The sequence below is a fragment of the Plecotus auritus genome, assembly GCF_963455305.1.
Source record: "Plecotus auritus genome assembly, chromosome: 5".
Taxonomy (NCBI): Eukaryota; Metazoa; Chordata; class Mammalia; order Chiroptera; family Vespertilionidae; genus Plecotus; species Plecotus auritus.
Window position 1 is genome coordinate 90642857 of NC_137776.1, and position 23706 is coordinate 90666562.

The 23706-nt window shown below is 39.4% G+C and overlaps 1 protein-coding gene across 3 annotated transcripts in view; it reads left to right on the forward strand.

Annotated features, from left to right (window-relative positions):
• Window positions 1–23706, forward strand: part of EPB41L5 (erythrocyte membrane protein band 4.1 like 5) — a 186326-nt gene that overhangs the window by 118100 nt on the left and 44520 nt on the right. For all 3 annotated transcript variants that reach the window (XM_080671033.1, XM_080671035.1, XM_080671034.1), the window contains exons 17-18: window positions 18569–18732; window positions 22770–22867. In XM_080671033.1, the coding sequence (XP_080527159.1) occupies window positions 18569–18732; window positions 22770–22867 (262 nt within the window). The remainder of the gene's footprint in view (window positions 1–18568; window positions 18733–22769; window positions 22868–23706) is intronic.

Below are 23706 nucleotides of genomic sequence, written 5' to 3' on the forward strand. Positions count from 1 at the left end.
TCTCGTACAGATATTTTAAATTCTTCCCTTCATTGCAGGCAAGCACTTTATTTTTATTTGAAACTGGACTTGTTAATTGAGTTTTTTGGGGTCCCTGTTCTTAAAGAGAAGATACACTCCCCTGGTTTCAAGTACTGAGTCTGACTCTTGTTTAGGGCCTCACATGAGGTGTCTTGGGTTTCATTTCCCCCAGGGAGTTGGATATTTGACTTCAGGTCCTAGTTCCACTCTCAGCTCCATGAGTTTCTCCTGGAGTGAGCCCTAATTTATTACTGGGAGTTTATCACTATTGTTTTTGTAAAGAGCTGGGTCCTCTGCTTTTTTTCTTAATTACAGCATTCATCTATATAGGGTCAATTCTTTTATTTCTCTTTCTAGCCCATCATTTATCCATATAAGAACCATCTTATTTTTAGTAATTGAAACATACTTTAAGTTACAGTGAGTGCACTTCTAATCTTTCACCCAATTTAATGATTCCCCCTTTCCCCATTCTCATTCTAATGAAGGTCGGGGTGGTTTAGTCTTCTCATCTTCACTTTATCCCCATTATTTTTCTGGTGCTGACTTTCAGGGTTAAGGAATAAGAAAGAGGAATAGGGGCAAAAGTTGTACTTAAATGATGATGTAATCCAAGTTGTCAGGGCATATTTAGTATATATATATATAAGTGCTAGCTCTTTTTTGCTATAAATTAGTATGTGAAAGATCAGACAGAGGCTGAAAACCAGGACTACAGGCTTTATTAGAGGAGAAGGACCTGCCGGGCTGTCTCTCAAGGGGAGAGCAGCAACACGTGCAGAGGTGAACATGCCTTTTGAGGGGAGGAATGGGGGCTTAGTGTACTTGGCACGCGCTGATTGGTGGCTTAATGTATGGTCCATATAAGGTACATAGTTAGTCACTCAGGTACTTAGGGACAAGGGCTTAGGGTATTTGGCAGGTGCTGATTTGTGGTTCATTGTATAGTCCATATAAGGTGCCTGGTTAGGTACTCAGGTATGTCCAGGCCGCAGGTGCAGGTTACGTCATACTCCGTCCACCAGTTGGGGGAAGGGAGGATCTATCAGTATGTTTTTTCAGAGGCCCTCATAAACCTGTCACTTGCCCAACATTGGCAATGTACTTCATATTTCACCTTTTGCAATGCTCTTCTCCCTCTCATTTCTAGCTCAGCCCTACCCATTTTACCCTGGTACATTTGTCTCATGGGTGGCATTCCATTGATTGGGCTTCACGCTGGACTTACATACACCCGACTTGAGAAGCATATGCATTTTTTCTTGTCTCCCAACTATTTATTTTGGAAAACTTCAAAGCCAAAGGAAATTGAAAAAATGGTGGATGGATAGCCATATGCCCTTCCCCTAGATTCCCCACCTGTCAGTATTTTGCCTTTATGCTGACATTTATTTATTTACTTGGCTGAACTAATTGAGGATCATAATGTACCAGTAAACATATTACTACATCCATAAATACTTCTACATGTATCTCTAAAAACCAAGGACATATCTATTACACTCAGAAAATTTAACATCGGCATAATACTACTATCTAAATAAAAGCCTTAGTGAACGGAATTAATGGTTACTATGATGCGCACTAACCACCAGGGGACAGACACTCAACACGAGCTGCCCCCTGGTGGTCAGTGTGCTCCCACAGCCAACCTCTCCTGGCCAGCCAACCTCCTGTGGTCCCTCCCTCTAGCTGGCAGGCCCTGATGGCGTAATTGGGGCCGGCCCCTGGGCTGGAATGGAGAACTGGGGGTGCGTGGTGGCGGACGTGGCCCCTTTCCCAGGAGGGCAGAAGACTGGCTCCCTCCTTGGGGCCGCCGGCCAACCTCCCATGCCTCGTCCCTTCCCTCAGCCAGTAGGCCTCAATCGGCTCACCACCCGCCCATCGCAGTGGTGGCGCAGTGGCAAGGGAAGGAGGAGGGGGGAGGCGGGAAACTGTGCAGTGGTGGGGTGCTGACGATGGTGGTGTCAGCATCCGGCATCTATTTCTTCCATGCCTGGCCCAGTGACCGTTGCCTCCTTTCCTGACCCCGCTGGGGCCTTAGGGCCCCGGGCTAGGACAGGGAACCGGGGGTGGATGGCAGCGGACACAGCTCCTTTCCCAAGGGGGCTGAGGGCTGGCTCCTTCCTCAGGGCTGGTGGCCAACCTCCAGTGTCCCATCCCTCCCCCCAGCTGCTGGCCCTGATCGGCCTGCCACCCGCGGGAAGGGAAGGAGGAGGTGGGGAGGCAGGGAACCGCATGGTGGTGGGTCACTGACAATGGCGGCGTCTGGCCTCCATTCCTTTCACGCTTGGCCTGGCGACTGTCACCACCTCTCCAGCCGGGCCCTGATCAGCCTGACCCCGAGATCAGCCCTGATCACTGGCCAGTCTTAGGGACCCCACTTTTGCACGAATTTTGTGCACTGGACCTCTAATATAATAGTCAATACTCAAATGTTTCAGTAAGTGCCTCTTTTAGCTGCTTTTCTTTCTGAACCAGGATCCAATCAAGATTTCTATTAGTTTCTTTATGCTAAAATCATGAAAAGTTCCCCAGCCTTTTTTGCCTTTTATGACATTAACATTTTTTAAAGAGTCTATGCCAGTTCCTTTTCAGAATACCTCTCAACTTAGATGTGTGAGATTTCTCATTATTAGATTGAAGTTAAACATTTTTACTAATGTTTTGGTTAAGTGATGTCTATTAGATTTCTCTGTAAATGTACCCGTTTCCTCTAATATGTGGGGTATCATTTTGAGATTGAGTGGATATCCTGTTTCCTAACAGTCTTTCACCCAGTGGTTTTAGTATCAAATGACACTTTTTGCCTGAATCAATTATTACTTCAGTATTTACAATACGGTGATTTTCCAATTCTGTCATTCTTTCTACAAATATATGTTGGTATTCTTCTATAAAAGAGAACTTCTCTATTTCCTTTTACTGAAAAAATAATTTATTAACTAATCGATTTTTAAAAATGTAATATCATCCATTCCTATTATTTATTTATTTATTTTAATGTGTCTTGTTCCAAATTTGGCCTCTGGGAATCTCTGCATTCTTGCTCTGCCAAACAGGAAATGTAGCCTGTCCATCTGCTGGCCTTTCCCCATGTTACTGAGGTTGGCTCTAGTCAGCTCACTGAGTTTGGACCTCTCCATGCTGAAGAACGCACTTCCCTGCATGGGAAATATATTTACATACGCTCCCAAGCTTATAGATTCATACATTAGATTTTCCCAGGGCCACACCTGACAGAGCCCTAGTAGTTTCTGATGCTCAGCAATCTCCTACCAGAAAGTAAGATGCCATTCTCTTCTTCACAGGTTCTTTTAGACCCTCCCTTTCACTTGATGTGATTTTGCAATTCCCTACTCTCCTGGGGCAAAAGGAGAAAAGTCAAAGTGCTCTCTTTTTCTTTATATTCCCTTACAGAATGTCTTTTTGGATTTCTTGTCTTTTATGGCCTGGCTAATGTGCTCTCAGGTTCTCTTTCACGAAGTCCTGTTCAGATCTTTAGAACATGAGATGTATTGGTTTGCTAAGACTGCCATTACAACTGGGTGACAACACAAATTTATCTCACAGTTCTAGAGGCTAGAAGTCCAAGAGACAAAGGTGTAGGCAGCACTGCTTCCTCCTGAGGGCGAAGAAAGAATCTGTTCAGGCCTCTGGCCTAGCTTCTGGTGGTTTGTCGACAGTCTTTGGATTGTAGAAACATCACCTGATTTCTGCCTTCACTTCACGTGGTGCTTTCCTTGTGTGTGTGTGTGTGTGTCCCCTTTTTTAAGGACATCAGTTATGCTGAAGTTCCTAACCTACTTCATTGTGAACTTATCCTAAGCTACATCTACAAGCATCCTATTTCCAAATAAGATCACATTCTTGAGGTATTGGATATTAGGACTTCAACATATGAAATTTGGGGGAACGTACAGTTCACCCATAACATGGGTACTTTTAAACCATGTTCTTCAGCATAAATTCTGAGAAAATTCAACATTCTTTCATATATGGGCTTCTATGTCATTTCTGATTTACGACTTTTTTTCTTATTTTTGAATGCTATGCACTGAATACTTGTGTCCCCCCGCAAATTCATATGCTGAGATCTAACTCTCAATGTGATAATGTTTGGAGGTCAGGCCTTTGGGAGGTGATTAGATCATGAAGACAGAAGTCCTCGTGAGTGGGATTAGTGCCCTCATAAAAAGAGACCCCAGGGAGAGCCCTCACTCCTTCTGCCATGTCAGGACACAGCTAAAAGACAGTCATCTATGAACTAGGAAGCGGACTCTTACCAGATACCAAGTCTTTGGTGTCTGATCTTGGACTTCCCAGCCTACAGAACTGTGAGAAATAAATTTCTGTTATTAATAAGCCACCCAATCTATGGTATTTTTGTTATAGCAACCTGGACATATTAACATGGTATGTAGTTTAAAAAACTATTTCCTGTCATGTGTTCATGTTAGGACCATAGGAGATGTATTCCAACTAGTGCTCACGCTGTTTTGTCCAAGAATATCAGTATTTATTATTTTTAAATTCATGATAAAAAATTCAAAACTGCCAAAACCGGTTTGGCTCAGCGGATAGAGCGTCGGCCTGCGGACTGAAGGGTCCCGGGTTCAATTCCGGTCAAGGGCATGTACCTTGGTTGCGGGCACATCCCCAGTAGGGGGTGTGCAGGAGGCAGCTGATCGATGTTTCTCTCTCATCGATGTTTCTAGCTCTCTATCCCTCTCCCTTCCTCTCTGTGAAATATCAATAAAATATATTTTAAAAAAAATTCAAAACTATAGAGAGAACATAGGATGAACTGCAATGTGCTCATCAACCAGCTTCAACAAATTCCAGTGTTCTGCCACTTTAGTTTCATCTGGTTGACCCAGCATCACCACCACCTCTTTTTTTAAAAATATAAATGTTTATTGATTTCAGAGAAGAAGAGAGAGGGAGAGACAGAAACATCAATGATGAGAGGATCATCGACCCCCACTGGGGATAGAGCCCACAACCCAGGCATGTGCCCTGACTGGGAATCAAACCATGATCTCCTGGTTCATTGGTTTATGTTCAACCACTGAGCAACACCGGCTGGACACCTCTTCTTTTGATGTTATCTTAAAAAAAAAAAAAAAAAAAAAAAAGCCCCTGACTCATACTGATGGTGAAAATGAGTTGAGATGGTTTTACATTATATTTTTCTGGTGTTAAAGGTAAAAGGTGTTTTAAGTGCCTTTAATCCGGTGGTTTCCAAATGAGTTTTAGCCTAGAAACCCTTTGAATTATATCTACCTGGGAATTCCAAATAAATGTCCATAAGAAACTTCACCACCTCTTCCATACTTGTAGCTAAGTTACTCACATATGTCTATGGGAGCCTTTGGTCTCTGTAGAACACATTTTGTAAAGGTAAAGTGACTTGTCCTAAGTTGTACAACTAGATGGTTGCAGAGACAGGACTAGGACACAGATTTTTCACTTGCACAGAAATTCTCTTTCATTTGTCTTACTATCTCTTTTAATAGTTTTCAAAAATTTTTCTTACTTGGGTTCCAGACACGGGTATATAATAGAAACATGGCCTTCTTTCTCTAGGAAAGCATGGAACCTTCTTAACAACGGCAATTCCTTCCCTTTGCTCTAACTCAATATTAGATCAACAGAATAAATGTCTACAACCTTTGAGCTTTCACACAACAGATGAATTGAGTTGAGAGTCTTGTTCTCTTAAAAATTGTTAAAATGGAATACATTTGGTCTCTAAATGTAATTCTTTTCCTCATTTCATTTTCCTGTTTATTGCTAGTGTATAGAAAATACAATTGATTTTTTTATTATATATTTTTATATATTGATCTTGTATCCTGCAACTTTGCTGAACTAGATTATTACGTTCTGGTTTCCAAATTTGGTTAAGGTTTTTAAAAATTAAATTTATTAGGGCAACATTGGTTGATAAAGTTATATAAGTTTCAAGTGTGCATCATCTGTATATTGCATTGTGTGCTAATCATCCAAAGTTTAGTCTCCTTCCCTCACCGTATGTTTGACCCTCTTTACCCTCTTCAACTCTCCCCAGACCCTACTCCTCTAGTAATAACCATAATTGTTGTCTGTGTCAATCAGGTTTGTTTGTTCATTTATTGCTTCTGTCTTTATATCCCATATATAAGCAAAATCATGATTCTTGTCTCATTCATATATTTTTGCTTTTACTTCCCTTGCCTTTGAGGTCAAATTAATAAAATCCTCTCTGAGACCAAGGTTTAGTACCTATGTTTTCTTCTAAGTATTTAATTCCTTCAGGACATATATTTAGGTCTTTGATCCATTTTGAGTTTCATTCTTTTGTATGTAGCTTGCCAATTTTCCAGCACCATTTATTGAAAGTGCTCTCTTTTTTCCATCGTATGTTTTTGGCTCCTTTGTCAAAAATTAGTTGCCCATATACATTTGGATTTATTTCTGGTCTCTCAATTGTGTTCCATTAGTGTATGTGTTTGTTGTTTTTTTTTCTGCCAATACCATACTGTTTTGATTATTGCAACTTTGTAGTATAATTTGAAATCAGGGAGTGCAATACCTCCAGCTTTGTTTTTTTTTTTAAATATATATATATTTTTTATTGATTTCGGATAGGAAAGGAGAGGGAGAGAGAGAGGCAGAGAAAGAGAGAGAACCATTGGTCAGCTGCTTCCTGCATGCCCACACTGGGGATCAAGCCTGCAACCCTGGCATGTGTCCTGACTGGGAATACAACTGTGACCTCCTGGTTCATAGATCAACACTCAATCACTGAGCAACACCAGCCGGGCCAGCTTTTTTTTTTCTTTTTTTTTTTTTCTCATGATTGCTTTGGCTATTTGGGGTCTTTTGTTCTATATAAATCTGATTTTTTTTTTGTTTTATTTCTTTAAGTAATGCCAATGGGATTTTGATGGGGATTGCATTAAATCTCTATATTACTTTGGGTAATATGGCCATTGGAACTATATTGAGTCTTCCAATCCATGAACATGGAATATCCATTTCTTTGTGTCTTCTTCAGTTTCTTTCAATAATATCTTAACAGTTTTCAATGTATAGGTTCTTCATATCATTTGTTAAGTTTATTCATAGGTATTTTATTCTTTTTATTGTAATTATAAAAGGAATTGTTTTGTATTTCTTTCTCTGAATGTACATTGTTAGTGTACATGTGAACACAGTGGATTTTGTACATTGATTTTGTATTCTGCAACTTTATTTATAGTTTCTAATAGGGTTTTTTTTTTTTCTCTTGCCTAATTGCTCTGGCTAGGACTTGGAGTACTATTTTGAATAACAGGGGTGAGAGTGAGCATCCTTGTTTTACTCCTGATCTCAGAGAAAAAGCTTTCAGTTTTTCACCACTTAGTATGATATTAGCTGAGGGTTTGTCATATATGGCCTTTATTATGTTGAGGTACTTTCCTTCTCTACCCATTTTATTGAGTGCCTTAATCAATGTTGTATCTTGTCAAATGCTTTTTCTGCATCTATTGATACGATTATATGATTTTTTATATTTTATTTTGTTAATGTGTATCCCATTGATTGATTTGAGTATGCTGAACCATCCTTGTGCCCCTGGAATGAACCCCATTCGATTGTGATATAATCTTTTTCATGTATTCCTGTATTTGATTTGCTAGTATTTTGTTTAGGATTTTTGCTTCTATATTAATTTTGTTTGTTTGTGGTGTCCTTGCCAGGTTTTGGTATCAGGGTCATGTTGGCCTTATAAAATGAGTTAGGAAGTATTGCCTCTTCTTCATTTTATGGTAGAGTTTGAGAAGCATAGGCTTTAAATCTTTGAATGTTTGGTAGAATTTAATAGTTGAAGCCATCTGGCCCTGGACTTTTACTTTTTGGGTGGTTTTTTGATGACTATTTTAATTTCCTTACTGTTGATTGGTCTATTTAGATTTTCCAGTTCTTTGTGTTTCAGTCTAGGAAGGTTATATATTTCTGAGAACTTGTCTGTTTCTTCTAGGTTATGGAATTTGGTGGCACATAGCCATTCATAGTATTCTTGTATAGTCCTTTGTATTTCTTGGTTTCCATTGTAACTTCTATTTTGTTTCTGATTTTTTTTTTTTAGTTTTTTCTCTAGCCAGAGGTTTGTCAATTTTATTAATCTTTTGAAAGAACCAACTCTTTGTTGTGTTGGTGTTTTCTATTTTCTTTTTATTCTCTATTTCATTTAATTCTGCTCTACTTTTTATTATTTTCTTCTACTGACTTTGTTCATTTAATACTTGTTTAAGTTGATATGTTAGGTTATTTATTTGCAATTTTTCTTGTTTCATGAGGTAGGCCTTTAATGATATAAACTTCCCTCTAATTGCCACTTTTGCTATATCCCAAAATTTTAATGTCGTGTTATTATTCTCATTTATCTCTATGTATCTTTTGATCTCTTATTTCTTCTTTGATCATGTCATTATTTAGTAGCATGTTGTTTACTTAGTCTCCACGTATTTGTAGTTTTTCCCTTTTGCAGTTGATTTTTAATTTCAAAGCATTGTGGTAGGAGAATATGCTTGGTATGATTTCAGTTTTTTAAATTTGTTGAGGCTGATTTTGTGCCCAGTATATGGCCTATCCTTGAGAAAGTTCCATGTGCACTGGAGAAGAATGTATATTCTGGTGTTCTGAGGTTAAAAACTCTGTAAATATTGATTATGTCTGTTTAGTCTAATGTGTTGATTAAGGTTGATATTTTCTTATTAATTTTCTGTTTGGATGTTTTATCTATAGCTATCAATGGGATATAATTGTGTTTTTGTCACTTTCTCCCTTTAGTTCTGTTAGGTGAACTAAAGGGAGAAAGTGCTCCCAGGTTGGGTGCATATGTATTGATAAGTGTATGTCTTCTTGATATATTGTCCCATTTATCATCATAAAATGTCTATCTTTATTTTTTGTTACATTTTTTGTAATCTTGAAATATATTTTGTCAGCTATGAGTAGGGCTATATCTGCTTTTCTCTGAATGCCATTTATTTGAAGTATCATTTTCTACCCTTTCACTTGAGTCTGTGTTTGTCCTTGCAGCTGAGATGTGTCTCCTGAAAGCAGCATACAGTTGGGTTTTATTTTTTGATTGAACACTCTACTCTGTGCCTTTTAATTGGTGAGTTCAGTCCATTTCCATTTAGCATGATTATTGATATACTAGAGGCCCGATGCACGAAATTTGTGCAAGAGTAGGCCTTCCTTCCCCCAGCTGCTGTCACCAGCTTCCCTCTGGCACCTGGGACCCGGGCTTCCCTCCAACCGCCGGCAGGCACCCGGGACCTGGGCTTCCCTCGCAGCTCCGGCTTCGTCCAGAAGGTTGTCCGAAAGGATGTCAGGTCTAATTAGCATATTATACTTTTATTATTATAGATGAGGATTTCCTGTAGCCATTTAATTATTAGTTTTCTGGTAGCTCAGTGTCTCCATTGCTTTTCCCCCTTCTGTTTCTGTCTGCTGTGGGGTTGTGACCTCTTGTTCCTCAAGTCAGACCTCCACCGCCAAAATATCTCATGTGGCCACCAGTCTCAATGTGGCTTCTTCTTATAGGATTTCCACTCAGCTAGATTTCAGGTGGCTCTGAATGATGGTTGTTCAGTAGTTTAGTTGTAATTTTGATGTGATTGTGGAAGCATTCAATTACCACATTTATCTATGCTGCCATCTTGACTGGAAGTAAGGATCTGTTCTTGGCTGGTGATTTTTCTCTTTTAATAATTTGAATAATTAATTTCACCCTCTCCTAGCTTGTAGTTTTGGCTAAAAAAATATGATGATAATCTAATGGGATTTATTTTTATTAGTTATCATCATCTTTTCCCTGGCTGCTTTGAGAAGTCTTTCTTTGTTTGACAGTTTTAATATAATGTGCCTTGGAAAAAAGCCTTTTAGGATTGAGATAATTAGTTATTCTGTTAACTTCTTGTATCCGAGGATCCATTTCTTTCCAAAGGTATGGGAAGTTTTCATCATTTATTTGTTTAAATAGGCCCTCTGTCCCTTTCTCCTGCTCTTCATCCTCTGATACACTCATTATTCTTTTTTTTAAAAAAAAAAAAAACTTATTGTTCAGATTATTACAGATGTTCCTCTTTTTCCCCCTCCTAGCTCTCCTCCACCCAGTTCCCACCCCACTCCAGGCCTCCCCCCCACACTGACCTTGTCCATAGGTGTAAGCTCTTTGTCCAATCACTTCCCACAGCCCCCACAACCCCTTCCCCCCAAGACTAGTCAGTTTGTTCCCTTTCCATGCCTCTGATTCTATTATATTCACCAGTCTGTTCTGTTCATCAGGTTTTTTATTCATTTGATTTTTAGGTTCACTTGTTGATAGATATGTATTTGTTGTCCCTTTGTTGTTCATAATTTTTTTATCTTTACCTTTTTCTTCTTCTTCCTCTTCTTAGAGAATACCCTTCAGGATTTCATATAATACTGCTTTGGTGGTAATGAACTCCTTTAGCTTTTTCTTGTCTGTGAAGCTCTTTATCTGACCTTCAATTCTAAATGATAGCTTTGCTGGGTAGAGTAATCTTGGTTGTAGGTTCTTGCTATTCATCACTTTGTATATTTCTTGCCACTCCCTTCGGGCCTGCTTAGTTTTTGTTGAGAAATCAGCTGACAGTCGTATGGGTACTCCCTTGTAGGTAACTAACTGTTTTTCTCTTGCTGCTTTTAAGATTCTCTCTTTGTCTTTTGCCCTTGGCATTTTATGATGTGTCTTGGTGTGGTCCTCTTTGGATTCCTTTTGTTTGGAATTCTCTGCGCTTTCTGGACTTGTAAGTCTATTTCTTTCACCAGGTTGGGGAAGTTTTCTGTCATTATTTCTTCAAATAGGTTTTCAATATCTTGCTCTCTCTCTTCTTCTGGCACCCCCATAATTCAGATGTTGGTTTGCTTCAAGTTGTCCCAGGGCTCCTTACACGATCTTCATATTTTTGGATTCTTTTTTCTTTCTGCTTTTCCAGTTGGGTGTTTTTTTGATTCTTCGTATTTAAAATCTTTGACTTGATTCTTGGGATCCTCTAGTCTGCTATTGAATCTCTGTATATTATTCTTTATTTCCGTCAGTGTATGCTTAATTTCTGATTGGTCCTTTTTCATATCCTTGAGGGTCTCACTAAATTTCTCAGAGGTTTCTAGAAGATTCTTGAGTAACTTTATAACTGTGGTTTTGAACTCTATATCCAGTACTTTGCTTTCATCCATTTCTTTCATTTGTGACTTGTTTCTTTGTCTCTGCATTTTGGCTGCTTCCCTGTGTTTGTTTCTATGTATTGGGTAGTTGCTAAGTCTCCTTGAGTTGATAGAGTGGCCTTGTGAGGTTGGTGTCCTGTAGGGCCCAGTGGCTCAGCCTCCCAGTCACCTGAGGTAGAGACTCTTTGTGCACCCCTTTGTGGGCTGTTTGCACAGTCTTGTTGTAGTTAATCCTTGATTGTTGTTGGTATCACTGGGAGGAATTGACCTCCAGGCCAATTGGCTGTGAGGACCAGCTGTGTCTACACTGGAAGATCTGTTGTGCAGGAGACACCCTTATGGGGCAGGACTTGCTTCAGTGGGGCTTTGGTGCTCACTGAGTCTGCCTCTTGAGTGTGTCTCTGATGGATGTGAAGAGTTGTAGTCTGGTATGGTCTCACTCTGACCACTGGGTACACTGGCTCTTGGATCTCCAAAGAGGTGCAAGGTCAGCCACTGTCTGGGGCTGCCCAGCAGGAGCTACAGAGACATCTGCAGATTCCTCCTCTTTGTATGGAGTTTGGAAGTGCCCAGATGAGGCCCAGCTGTGAAGCAAGGCAGGCTGCTGCTGCCGGGCCTTGGGCCTTCTTTTGGAAGCTCTGGGGCTCTCTGACCCAGCTGCAGTTTGACAGGTTTTAGGCAGAGAAAGGACAAGCCATTCATATGCAAAAGCCGATGCGCACAGCTAGGGTGGGGTTGTAAATCGGGTGGGGCGGGGTCTCTAGGAATCACCTGGGCAGAGCAAACAGCAATGGCTGCCAGTTAGCCTGGTACCAGAGAGGTCCCCAGGTCTCCGCATCCTGCGCCCCCATGCAGGAACAATGATCACTGCGAGCACCTCTGAGAGAAAGCCACCCTCAAGTTCCTGTCCCAATGCCAGACAGTCCAGTTTCTCCCTGTGTGTGTCTGGGTCCCTCAGAGTCTCGCCTGGAACTGGAGTTCAGAGCAAGTGGGAGCTTGTATCTCCTTCCCGATTAAAAGAGCAGCACATCCAGATAAATATCATGTGATATTTATCTTTCTCTGACTGGCCAGCACTTTCCGTGCCTCCACACCTCTTACCTGTCTCAATGTGCTTTCTTCACCTCTCTAGTTGTGTAATTTCCACTCAGCCAGCTTTCCCGCGGTTCTGGGTGGTAGTTGTTCTGCCTTTTAGATGTAATTCTGATGTGATTGTGAGAGGCAGCAAGTATAGGTGTTTACCTATGCTGCCATCTTGGTTCTCCCTACACCCATTATTATATCGCTCTTTCTAATGAAGTCAGATAATTCTCCTAGAGATTTTCTTTTACTGTTGATTCTCTTTCTTCTTCCACCTGAGTCATTTCTAGATTTTTATCTTCTTTATCACTAATCGTTTCCTCCATCTGGTCTGCTCTATTTCCTAAGGTTGCTAGTTTATTCTTCATCTCTTTCATTGCATTTTTCAGCTCCAGAATTTCGTTTTGGTTCTTTCTTTTTTTTTCTTTATTGATTAAGGTATTACATATGTGTCCTTATCCTCCCCATTGCCCCCACCCCCACCCCCACTCATGCCCTCAACCCCCTGGTGTCTGTGTCCATTGGTTAGGCTTATATGCATGCATACAAGTCCTTTGGTTGATCTCTCCCCCTTAACCCCACCCTTCCCTACCTTCCCTCTGAGGTTTGATGGTCTGACCAGTGCTTCTCTGTCTCTGGATCTGTTTTTGTTCAACAGTTTATGTTGTTCATTATATTCCACAAATGAGTGAGGTCATGTGATATTTATCTTTCTCTGACTGGCTTATTTTGCTTAGCATAATGATCTCCAGGTCCATCCATGCTGTTGCAAATGGTAAGAACTCCTTCTTTTTTATCGCAGCATAGTATTCCATTGTGTAGATGTACCACAGTTTTTTAATCCACTCACCTGCTGATGGGCACTTAGGCTGTTTCCAAATCTTAGCTATGGTAAATTGTGCTGCTATGAACATAGGGGTGCATATATCCTTTCTGATTGGTGTTTCTAGTTTCTTGGGACATATTCCTAGAAGTGGGATCACTGGGTCAAATGGGAGTTCCATTTTTAGTTTTTTGAGGAAACTCCATACTGTTCTCCACAGTGGCTGCACCAGTCTGCATTCCCACCAGCAGTGCACGAGGATTCCTTTTTCTCCACATCCTCACCAGCACTTGTCATTTGTTGATTTGTTGATGATAGCCATTCTGACAGGTGTGAGATGGTAACGCATTGTCATTTTCATTTGCATCTTTCGGATGATTAGTGACTTTGAGCATGTTTTCATAGGTCTCTTGGCCTTCCTTATGTCCTCTTTCAAAAAGTATCTATTTAGGTCCATTGCCCATTTTTTGATTGGGTTGTTAATCTTCCTTTTGTTAAGTTGTATGAGTTCCCTGTAAATGTTGGAGATTAAACCCTTATTGGTGATAACATTGGTAAATATGTTCTCCCATATAGTGGGCTTTCTTGTTGTTTTGTTGATGGTTTCTTTTGCTGTACAGAAGGTTCTTTCTTAAAGTTTCAATCTCTTTGATGAAGTACTCCTTTTGTTTGTTAACTTTATTTCTTAGTTCATTGAATTTCCTTTCTGAATTTTCTTGTATCTTGTTGAGTTTTTTCAGAACTGCAATATTGAATTCTCTGTCATTTAATAACATATTTCCATTGCTTTCAGTTTATTTTCTGGAGATTTTAATTTTCTTTCTGAATTCCCTTGTTACTTGACTATTCATTGTGCTTGATGAGTTTTTTTCTCTGCCTGGCATTTTCGGGGGAGGGAGGGAAAGCTGCTTTTTAAAAAGAATTTTAGTTGGTTAAATAGAGGTCTTATTCTTGTTTTTCAGAAGGTGGGGCTTCAAGGATCTGTCACCTCAGCTGTGGAAAACACTCAGTATTCCCCAGGAGGTGGGCGTCCACTTTCAGACCTGAGCACCTCTGTCTCAGGGCACCACCTCCATGGATTGGAAAGGGTGGGCTATGCATTTCCTGTGTTTTCCTGGTGCCACCTTCCTGAAGCCAGATGCTCTGAGTGACTCACCTGCTACTACTAGGATGTGCTGCACTGGGTGGGGGTCGGGTGAAGTGAGTTCAGATGTCCCTGGTTCTGCTCTTCCTTGTGGGTTTAGCTGCAATGAGTACAGATCACTTAGGCTGGAAAGGTTTTTTTTCCAGTCCTTTCACAACCTGCCCAGAGAGGATTTTGTTGCCCAGAGTGCCACAGGGGGATGGAGTGGGCGGATTCCCCAGCTGTGAGTCCTGTGTTCCATGCTGGCAGGCTCTTGAGTGCTGCAACTTTGTTTTTAAATCCTCACCCAAGGATATGTTTATTGATCTTTTTAGAGTGAGAAGAAGGGGGTGGAGGGAGAGAGAGAGAAACATCAATGTGAGAGAGAAACCTCAATTGGTAGCCTCCCGTGTGTGTATACCCCCACCAGGGATCAAATCCTCAACCTAGGTATGTGCCCTGACCAGGAATCAAACCTGAAACTTTTTTGGTGCATCAGATGACACTCCAACCAATTGAGCAACCCGGCTGGGCTGGAGGTCTGCAATTTTTTTTGCTTGTTTCTCTGCCCCTGACTGTGGGCCCAACCTATGAACCAGAGGGTCATGGTTCGATTCCCATTCAGGGAACATGCCCAGGTTGTGGACTCAGTCCCCAGTGTGCAGGAGGCAGCCAATCAGTGATTCTCTCTCATCATTGATGTTTCTATCTCTCCCTCTCCCTTCCTCTCTGAAATCAATAAAAAAATATGTATTTTAAAAATTCTACATATGTCCTTTTTTCACTTCTTAGCTATAACTCTGTCTTTATTTTAATGATTGCTTTTGCATGTACAACTTTAACTTATAACAGTCTACTTTCAAGGGATATTATACCATTTCATGTATAGTATAAGAACCTTAGAGTAGTGTACTTCCATTTCTCCTCTCCCAGCTTCTTTACTATCATTTGTCAAGCATTTTACTTTTATATATGTTATAGACCCCATAACACATTGTTCATTTTACTTCTGCCTGTAGGTCATTCTTTAACATTTTTTAGTGCACGTCTTTTAGTTATGAATTATTTTATATGAATGGCAATGTTTTTATTTTGTCTTTTGTTTTTACTGCTTTAAGATATAATTTACATACCATATCATTCACCCATTTAAAGAGGACAATTCAATGTTTTTAGTACATTCATAGGATTGGGCAACCTTTATCACAATTTTATTTTAGGACATTTTTATTCAAACCCCCCCCCACCACCACCACCAAAGGAAATCCCAAACCCATTAGCAGTTGTTTTGATTACCTCCTGTTCATTCTTTTGGTGCGGGTCCAACACATGACACTCAACACTGGACAGATGAGATAGACAGCAATTTATTGGTCACATATACTCATAGCTCAAGGGAGGAGGAAACTGCATAACAAAGAGGGCCACAAGAGTGTTGCTCCTGGTAGCAAAGTAAACAAACATGGGCTGTGGGAGGCAAGCTTTGTAACGACATGAGGATGAGGTGACCCTTGGTTCCCACCAGAGGATGTGATTGGCCTGTTTGAATAATTTTGGCTGTCAGGGGAGTGAAATTTGTTAGGTTAAGAACCTGGTAGAATGCAGGTGGTACAGTTGATAGCAGATCTAGCTGGATGGGGAACCTTTTTCAATGAATTGGGAGAGGGCATATCTGGTGAGAGCAAGGGCACTTGTGATTAGACCTTTGGAGTCTTGTGAAGCAGGGATGTCAAGGTAGCACTTAATATTGAATCTTAATTTTAGACCTTACACCACAGCAGTCAAACAACACCCCATTCCTCCCTGACCCCTCCTCCAGCCCTTGGCAACCACAAATCTCTCTGTCTTTAGGGATTTGCCAAGTCTGGACATTTCATATAAATGTACTCAGACAATATGTGGTATTTTGTGTCTGATTTCTTTCTTTATCATGTTTTCAAGGGTCATCCATGTCATAGCATATATCAGTACTTAACTCCATTTATTGTTGATTAGTATTTTACTCTATGGTATAGCACATTTTATTTATCCATTCCTCAGTTGATGGGTATTTGTGCTGTTCTCACTTTTGGCTCTTATGAATAATGCTGCTATGAACATTTATGTACACATTTTTGTGCAAATGTGTGTTTTCTTTTTGGTATATACCTAGCTTTTTCTTTGCTTTTTAAAGCTTTATTTTGCTGGCTATAAAATATTGGTTGATAGTTTTTCTTTCAGTGCTTTTAAGATGTTCCTCCACTGTCCTCTATTTTGCATTGTTTCTGATGAGAAATCAGCCGTCATTCATATCTTTATTTGAACACATAATATTTTGGGCTCTTTTTAAGATTTTCTTTTTATCATTAAGTTTTAAGTAGTTTGTGATATGCTTTGGTGTCATTTTCTTCATATTCTTGTCATTAGGGTTTGTTGAGATTCTTGGATCTGTGTGTGGAGAAGCATGAGACTTGGTTGGAAAGCTTGTAAGGATGATATTCCAAGAAAAGGGAAGTGTGTGGAAGGCCACCTGCCCTGTTGATCAGAATTCCATTGTAAGGGAGACTTAGGGGAGGGTCAAAGGCAACACCCCTAATTATTCCTTGACCTTTCCAAACAAGTCTGTGCATTTGCAGACACCAAGGTGTTTACTGGAATCCTTATGCTTAATCCCTGGATGCCCTTGCCTAGAGGACAATGTAAACATGTGTCCTCCCAAGTTTGCTCACCCTACTGATTGTATCTAAAGATAAAAAATCCAATAAAAGCCTAACGAGGCAGGCAACCAAGGCTGCCTGGTTACTTCGGCCAGACCAATCCTTAGCCTCTCTTTCACAGTGAAACTGTCTCAGAGTAATCCATTCATCCATTGCTCAGGGTCTGGTGGTCAGCCCCAGCAAGGTGGTGCCCTGTGTGAGGAGCCCTGGCATCTATGGGCTAATAGTTTTCATCAAATTTTGATAAACTTCAACAGTTATTTCTTTAAACATTTGTCCTGTCCCACCCCCACTTCGGAACTCCAGTTATCCATACAGTAGGCTACTTGAAGTTGTCCCACAGCTAAATGATATTCTTTTCATTTGGGGGGATTCTTTATCTCTGTGTGTTTTATTTTGGATAGTTTCTGTTGCTATGCCTTTAGTTTAGTGTCTTATCTAACTTCTCATCTACTATCAGTCCCATCTAATATATTTTACATTTCTGATATTGCAGTTTTCATCTCTAGAAGTTTGTTTTGAGTCTTTTTTATATCTTCCATGTCTTTGCTTAACTTTTTTTGGTTATATGGAATACATATAATAACTATTTAATGGATTTCTCTGCTAATTCTAATATCAGTTCCTATTGATTATTCTCTTTAGCATGGGATGTCTTTGCATTCCTGGTAATCTTTGAGTGGATGTCTGACGATTTATCAGGTTCTTCACCTAACAAATTTAACTTTCCTACCTGATGCTACATAATTCTATATTTCTCTAAAACTTCTTGAACTTTGTTTTGGGATATAGTTAAATTACTTAGAAACAGTTTGATTTTTTTGGGTTAGGTGGGACGGTTGCCATGCTTAGCCTGAGTTATTTTCCATGATTGAGGCAAGACCTTCCTAAATACTCAATGCCTTGTGAATTCTGAGGTTTTAGTCTATGGAAACAGGAACTGTGGTCCAGTGTGAGTGCCACTAGTACTTTCCCCAGCCAAACGGAGAGAGGGAGGAAATTCTTTTGGATAGTTCTTTTCCTAGCCTCAGAGAGTTTCCTCACATGCATTCTCTGACCAGCACTTGCTGAATACTTGAGAGGGGGACCTTCTGCACATCTCCAGGATTCAGCCCTCCTTGAAGTGCTGCTCTCTCCTGTCTGGTACTCTGTCCTATGAATTTAGCTGCCGTGGTCTCCCTGGACTGTCAGCCTCATCTTACTTATTAAGAAGAGACTAAGGGAGTCCCTCTGGGCTGTGCCTCATTTCACCCTCTCTGCGCCATGGCATGGAAATTCTCTCAAGGCAACTGTAGGGCTCACCTCCTTTGTTTCCCGAATTTCCAAATCACTGTCCTTTGCTTTCTGATGTCTGATGGCTTGAAAACAGTTTTTCCCCCTTATTAAGTTATTTCAAGTAGGAAGTTAAATCCAGTGCCATTTACTCCATCTTGGCTGATAGAAAAGTCTACACAAAATGTTTTGACAGATTAATAAACTAGTTGGGATATAAACTCTTACATGAATTTTTTTTCAACAAAGATTTTTTTCTTAGTATTTTAAATTCTTTTCATGATAAATTTCTTGGTCTAAGTAAGTTTTGTGTTACCTTTACAGCTTGCCTCTGAATATTGATTTGCTAGATAGTCCAGCCTTATTGGAAACAACTATTGATGATGTAATTGGGGCACCTGACACTGTGGCAACATTGCAATCACCAGATGAAATTAACATAGCCCCCAGGCAAACCGGATTAGAGGAACCTGAAGTTGAAGGCAGGAGTGAGTAAATATTCTGTATAACATCAATGACACCTTTTATTTTACCTCCCTTTTAAATGAGCTACTTAAGTCAGTTCCTTCAAGAATATTTTATGTAGTAGTTGAATTTTAAATTTTAATGTAAAAGAGTTATGCCTTCTAGCCTTTTTTGGCTTAAGGGTTCATTGAAATATTTAAGATTGCATAATTGAGACCATTAAACATTTGTATCACTTATAAGTCATTAAATATTTGTACATTTTCAAACTTGCTTTTTCACTTCATTTCTTGAGTGAAAATTAAAAGAAAACGTTTCTTGAAAGATTTTTAAGGTTCAGGATTGAATAAATGTTTGGACATTCCATTAGCTCCTAGAAAGTATTTTGTTTTTAATGAGGACTGTTTTTGTACAGACCTACAAAAATAAATAATCCAGAAAGAAAACTGCTTTCCTTAACATTTTAAAAGGTTAAAAGAAAACAGGAAATTGCAGGTTGAAATTTCTAATATTTGTGAATTTGGTTTGATATTAAAGTATAAATTATGTTTAAACAGAAACTTTCTGTTGAATCTCAGTGTAATGTACATTTTAAAAGCAGCTTATATTTATGTGGCTCTTGATTGGTAATGCCATTGAGTATGCTGTTGTCTCTCAATAATATAGAATACAGCAGTAGTATATAGTAATTTAGAGATAGGAAATGTTAATGAAAAGTTACCCTGTGCTTCTGGTTAGTAGAACATGCAGAAGTACTACAGGTAAGTGGCATTAAAAATTTGTTCTTTTGTTCTCCAAGTAACCACAACAAATACATGGTTAAACAAATAGCCTGATATGTTCAAGGTTTTATGTTCTTATTGACATCTACCATGTTTGAATTGTGCTTATGAATCTGAGATTAGGGAAACAAAAATTAACTTTGATTTATTATGTTGGTAATTTCAGAATAATGCTCTAATTTTATTTTAAAGATAGTAGTTATTGAATTAAGAAAACATCCTCCATTTCTGTTTGTCTTGTACTTTCTTTGCCATAATTCCTTTAGGATAGTTTCCAGTTTTTACAGCCCTGTCCTGGACTCTACCTTTTGTTAGCAAAGATCACTCTTTGTCACTAGAAGGATGTGAGACAAGAAACCAAGGCCAGGCATAACCGGTTTGGCTCGGTGGATAGAGCGTCGGCCTGCGGACTGAAGGGTCTCAGGTTTGATTCTGGTCAAGGGCACGTACCTTGGTTGTGGGCACGTCCCCAGTGGGGAGTGTGCAGGAGGCAGCTGATCGATGTTTCTCTCTCATCAATGTTTCTGACTCTCTATCCCTTTCCCTTCCTCTCTGTAAAAAACCTATAAAATATATATTTTTTAAAAAAAGAAAGAAACTAAGGCCAGCAGAATTTAGATTCAACCAGAGCAGGACTAGCTTCATATGGAGTATTTCCAGGGTTAAAATGAAAGTACTCTCCATTATAGATTTGGCAGTATTTATTTTATTTACATTTCATTTTATGTCCATTACATGAATTTTAAAAGTTTTTAACAGTGCTGCAATAGTGTTGTATTAGCAAACAACATTTACTTTGTACTTACTTTTTAGGAAATTGTATTGGTTTTGGTGAATATGGTAGGATGAATGAGGGTTACCTAGAAAAGATAATATGAGGTGTAATAACTCTTCAAATATTTGAAAGCCTGATATAGCAAAGAATTTATTTTATGACACTTTATTGGTGAATCTTGGACCAGCAATTTGCAAGTATAGGGAAGCAGATTTGCAATCAGTATAGAAAAGGATTTTTTAAATGTTTCTGCCATATATCAGAAATAGATACCTAACAAATAGTACGTGAGCCCCTCATTATAGAAGATATTCAAGTGGAGCTTAAATGTTGTTGAAGTTGTGACAGAAGAAACCCTTGCATAGTGTGAGGGTTTCATTAATAAGGCTTACTCAGTTCAGATTTATAACATTTGCTCAAAGTCAATGAAAATGGGAGTGTTTTTGGTATTAAGAATTAAGGCCTTAGAATCTTGGTATCAAATTTATTCTTTATTTTCTTTTGGTTGTAATGTGAAAATCCTGATTTGCATAGCTGAGTAGTTATAAAAAGTAACTTTTAAAAGAACAGCTTATTCTACAATCTCAGGATGTTCCTCTGCCAAACAGATGTAGCAGAAGAAGCTTTATTTAAACAGCAACAGCAAAAAAAACCCCCAAAAAACAAAACCAAAACAAAACAAAACAAAACCCAAACCCGACAGTATTAATTTATCAGCATAAGCTAAAGCACTTGTGGTCTCAACATCATCATGTTAAAATTTAGCATCAAATAATTTGAAGCATAAGAAAACCAGGAGATGGCAATGAAGTAAATGAATATGGGTAATTTTGAGATCAGTGTTGAATTAGTGATTCTCATTAACAGGAGAGTTTTAAAAACTACCAGTGCCAGAAAACTACCTCCAGAAATTCTGATATTATTGTTCTATGGTCAGCTCTGGGAAGCAGTATTACTTAAAAACTCCACATCTGGTTCTAATGTTCAGCCAAGAGTTAATTGCTGTATACTTTTATATGATCCCTTTGACCAGGAGGAAATGATTTAATAGTTTTTTCTCCCTTCTTCTGCCTGACTATATAGAAATTAATAGGCATTCAACAGCTCTTTTTGTCAAATGAACATGTAAAAATTCCAACTCATATCAATTAGTCCCTGTATGAGATTATAATAGTATGGTTAATTTAAATGGAGTTCATTTAAAGATGAATTGTGTTAAATGCATTATCTTTTCAGTGGTTAGAGGACTTTATTTATAACTAGAGAGGCCCAGTGCACTAAATTCATGCACGGGTAGGGTCCCTAGCGGCTGCCGGCTGTGGCCAAGGCCTCCCTTCCCCGGCTGCTGGCTGGGACCTTCCTTCGTTCCGTACCGCCCCCTGGTGGTCAGTGCACATCATAGCAAGCAACCAAACTCCCAGGAATGGTGGAACTCCCAAGGGGACACTTTGCATATTAGGCTTTTATATAGAGAGAGATGTGTTTTGCAGCCAAGGTAGAACATAAGACAAAATGCTTGTCCCGCATCACACCTAATGTGTCCAATATGTAATATGTTGAGTCAGTGAATGAATAAATATATATCCTTCATCAGTTTGCTCCACATGGTTTAGTTTTAGGCTGTGTATATTTAGGGCCAAGGAAAGAAAATGGCAAAGTACTGAGGTTTGGCCAGAGGAGCTTGGATTTGTGGTTATAGAAGAAAGGATTGTGTCACAGGTGAACTCTGCCATAAATATATATATATATATATATATATATATATATATATATATATATATATCGATTTCAGAGAGGAAGGGAGAGAGAGAGAGATAGAAACACCAATGATGAGAGAGAATCATTGATCAGCTGCCTCCTGCAACCCGGGCATGTGCCTATGACTGGAATAGAATCAGGGACCCTTCAGTCAGCAGGCTGACGCTCTATCCACTGAGCCAAACCAGCCTGGGCTCTGCCTGTTTTTTCTCTTTTAAAAGTATATTTTTATTGATTTTAGAGAGAGAGGAAGGGAGAGAGATAGAAGCATCAATCAGCTGCCTCCTGCATGCCCCCTACTGAGGATCAAGCCAGCAACCTGTGCATGCGCCCTGACCAAGAATCCGTCTGTGACCCCCTGGTTCATGAGTTGGTGCTTAACCACTAAGCAACACTGGCCAGGCATTTTCTTTGAACATTTTAACTAGTAAGCCTTCTTAACCACACATGCTATTGAGATTCTATATGTAGTGGCTTTTTAGGAGCAGTGTAGATACAGGCTAATGTTGCTGTTTAGGATAACTCATATTCAAATTAATGGAGAGTTACCTGGTTACAGAAAGAAAATATCTTTATTCTGTGGTCCTAACCCAGTGGTCGGCAAACTCATTAGTCAACAGAGCGGCAAAACGCGACTCGCGAGCCGCAGTTTGCTGACCCCTGTCCTAACCCTTTAATTGATGATACCCTCACACAGCTATGACAGTGTGGCAGACTAAGGGGCTATTTTGCCTTTTTTTTCCAGCATTAAAAGATGCGCCAGAGAAGCTGAAACACCCTGAGATAGAAAACGGTTCATTGCCGTCCCCTCGTCCCAACATTGATGTTAACATCAACAACCAGGTATTCAGATTTCTTTTTTGTATACTTGTCACATATCTCTAGACCTCCCAGAAATCCTTTCTTTCCAAAGCTAATACTTTTTCTTCTCTTTTGCTGGGATATCTGTCTGTGCTGGATTCTTATAAACCTATTTTCTCATTTAAAAAGGAGAAATTTTCAGATGTTAGGAGGGAAAGAGAAACTTGGGCAGTGACATTAAGAACTGTAAGGTCATTTCATAATTTTTTTACACATACAGTCAAAAGTGATATAGATGGTAGCTTTTAATTTTGATTCAGCCTTTTTTTTTTCTCTTAATTCTGTTTAGTGGGTCTTGATTTAGTTCAGTAGTCGGCAAACTGTGGCTTGCGAGCCGTGGTTTGCCACTCTGTTGACTAATGAGTTTGCCGACCACTGACCTAGACTCTTGATTCCAATAATTACAGGCTGTTGTTGTTCCTTGTGATTAAGCCCCTATCCAGTGGTCAGCAAACTCATTAGTCAACAGAGCGGCAAACCGCGGCTCACGAGCCGCAGTTTGCTGACCACTGATTTAGTTGAAGAACTTAGTGAATGGCTTTTGAAATTATAGGAGGGTTTGTTTGAAAGGAGCTGCTCTGTAATATAAACAAGGAAGAGAATAGATCTTTAGATGCTTCAGATTTATCTTTCATACCTTTCACCACCCTGTCTCTCTGGAGTTTTTAAGCATTGGGTGTGTGTGGGGGGCGGGGGGAGAGGGGTGCATACCAATTAAACTTTATTTGGTAGGTCAATTGCAAAGCATTTTCTTATTTCTACATGAAATATCTAAAATAAATAGAATGAGATAAAAATAATTAATTGTATTAGCTATCAGA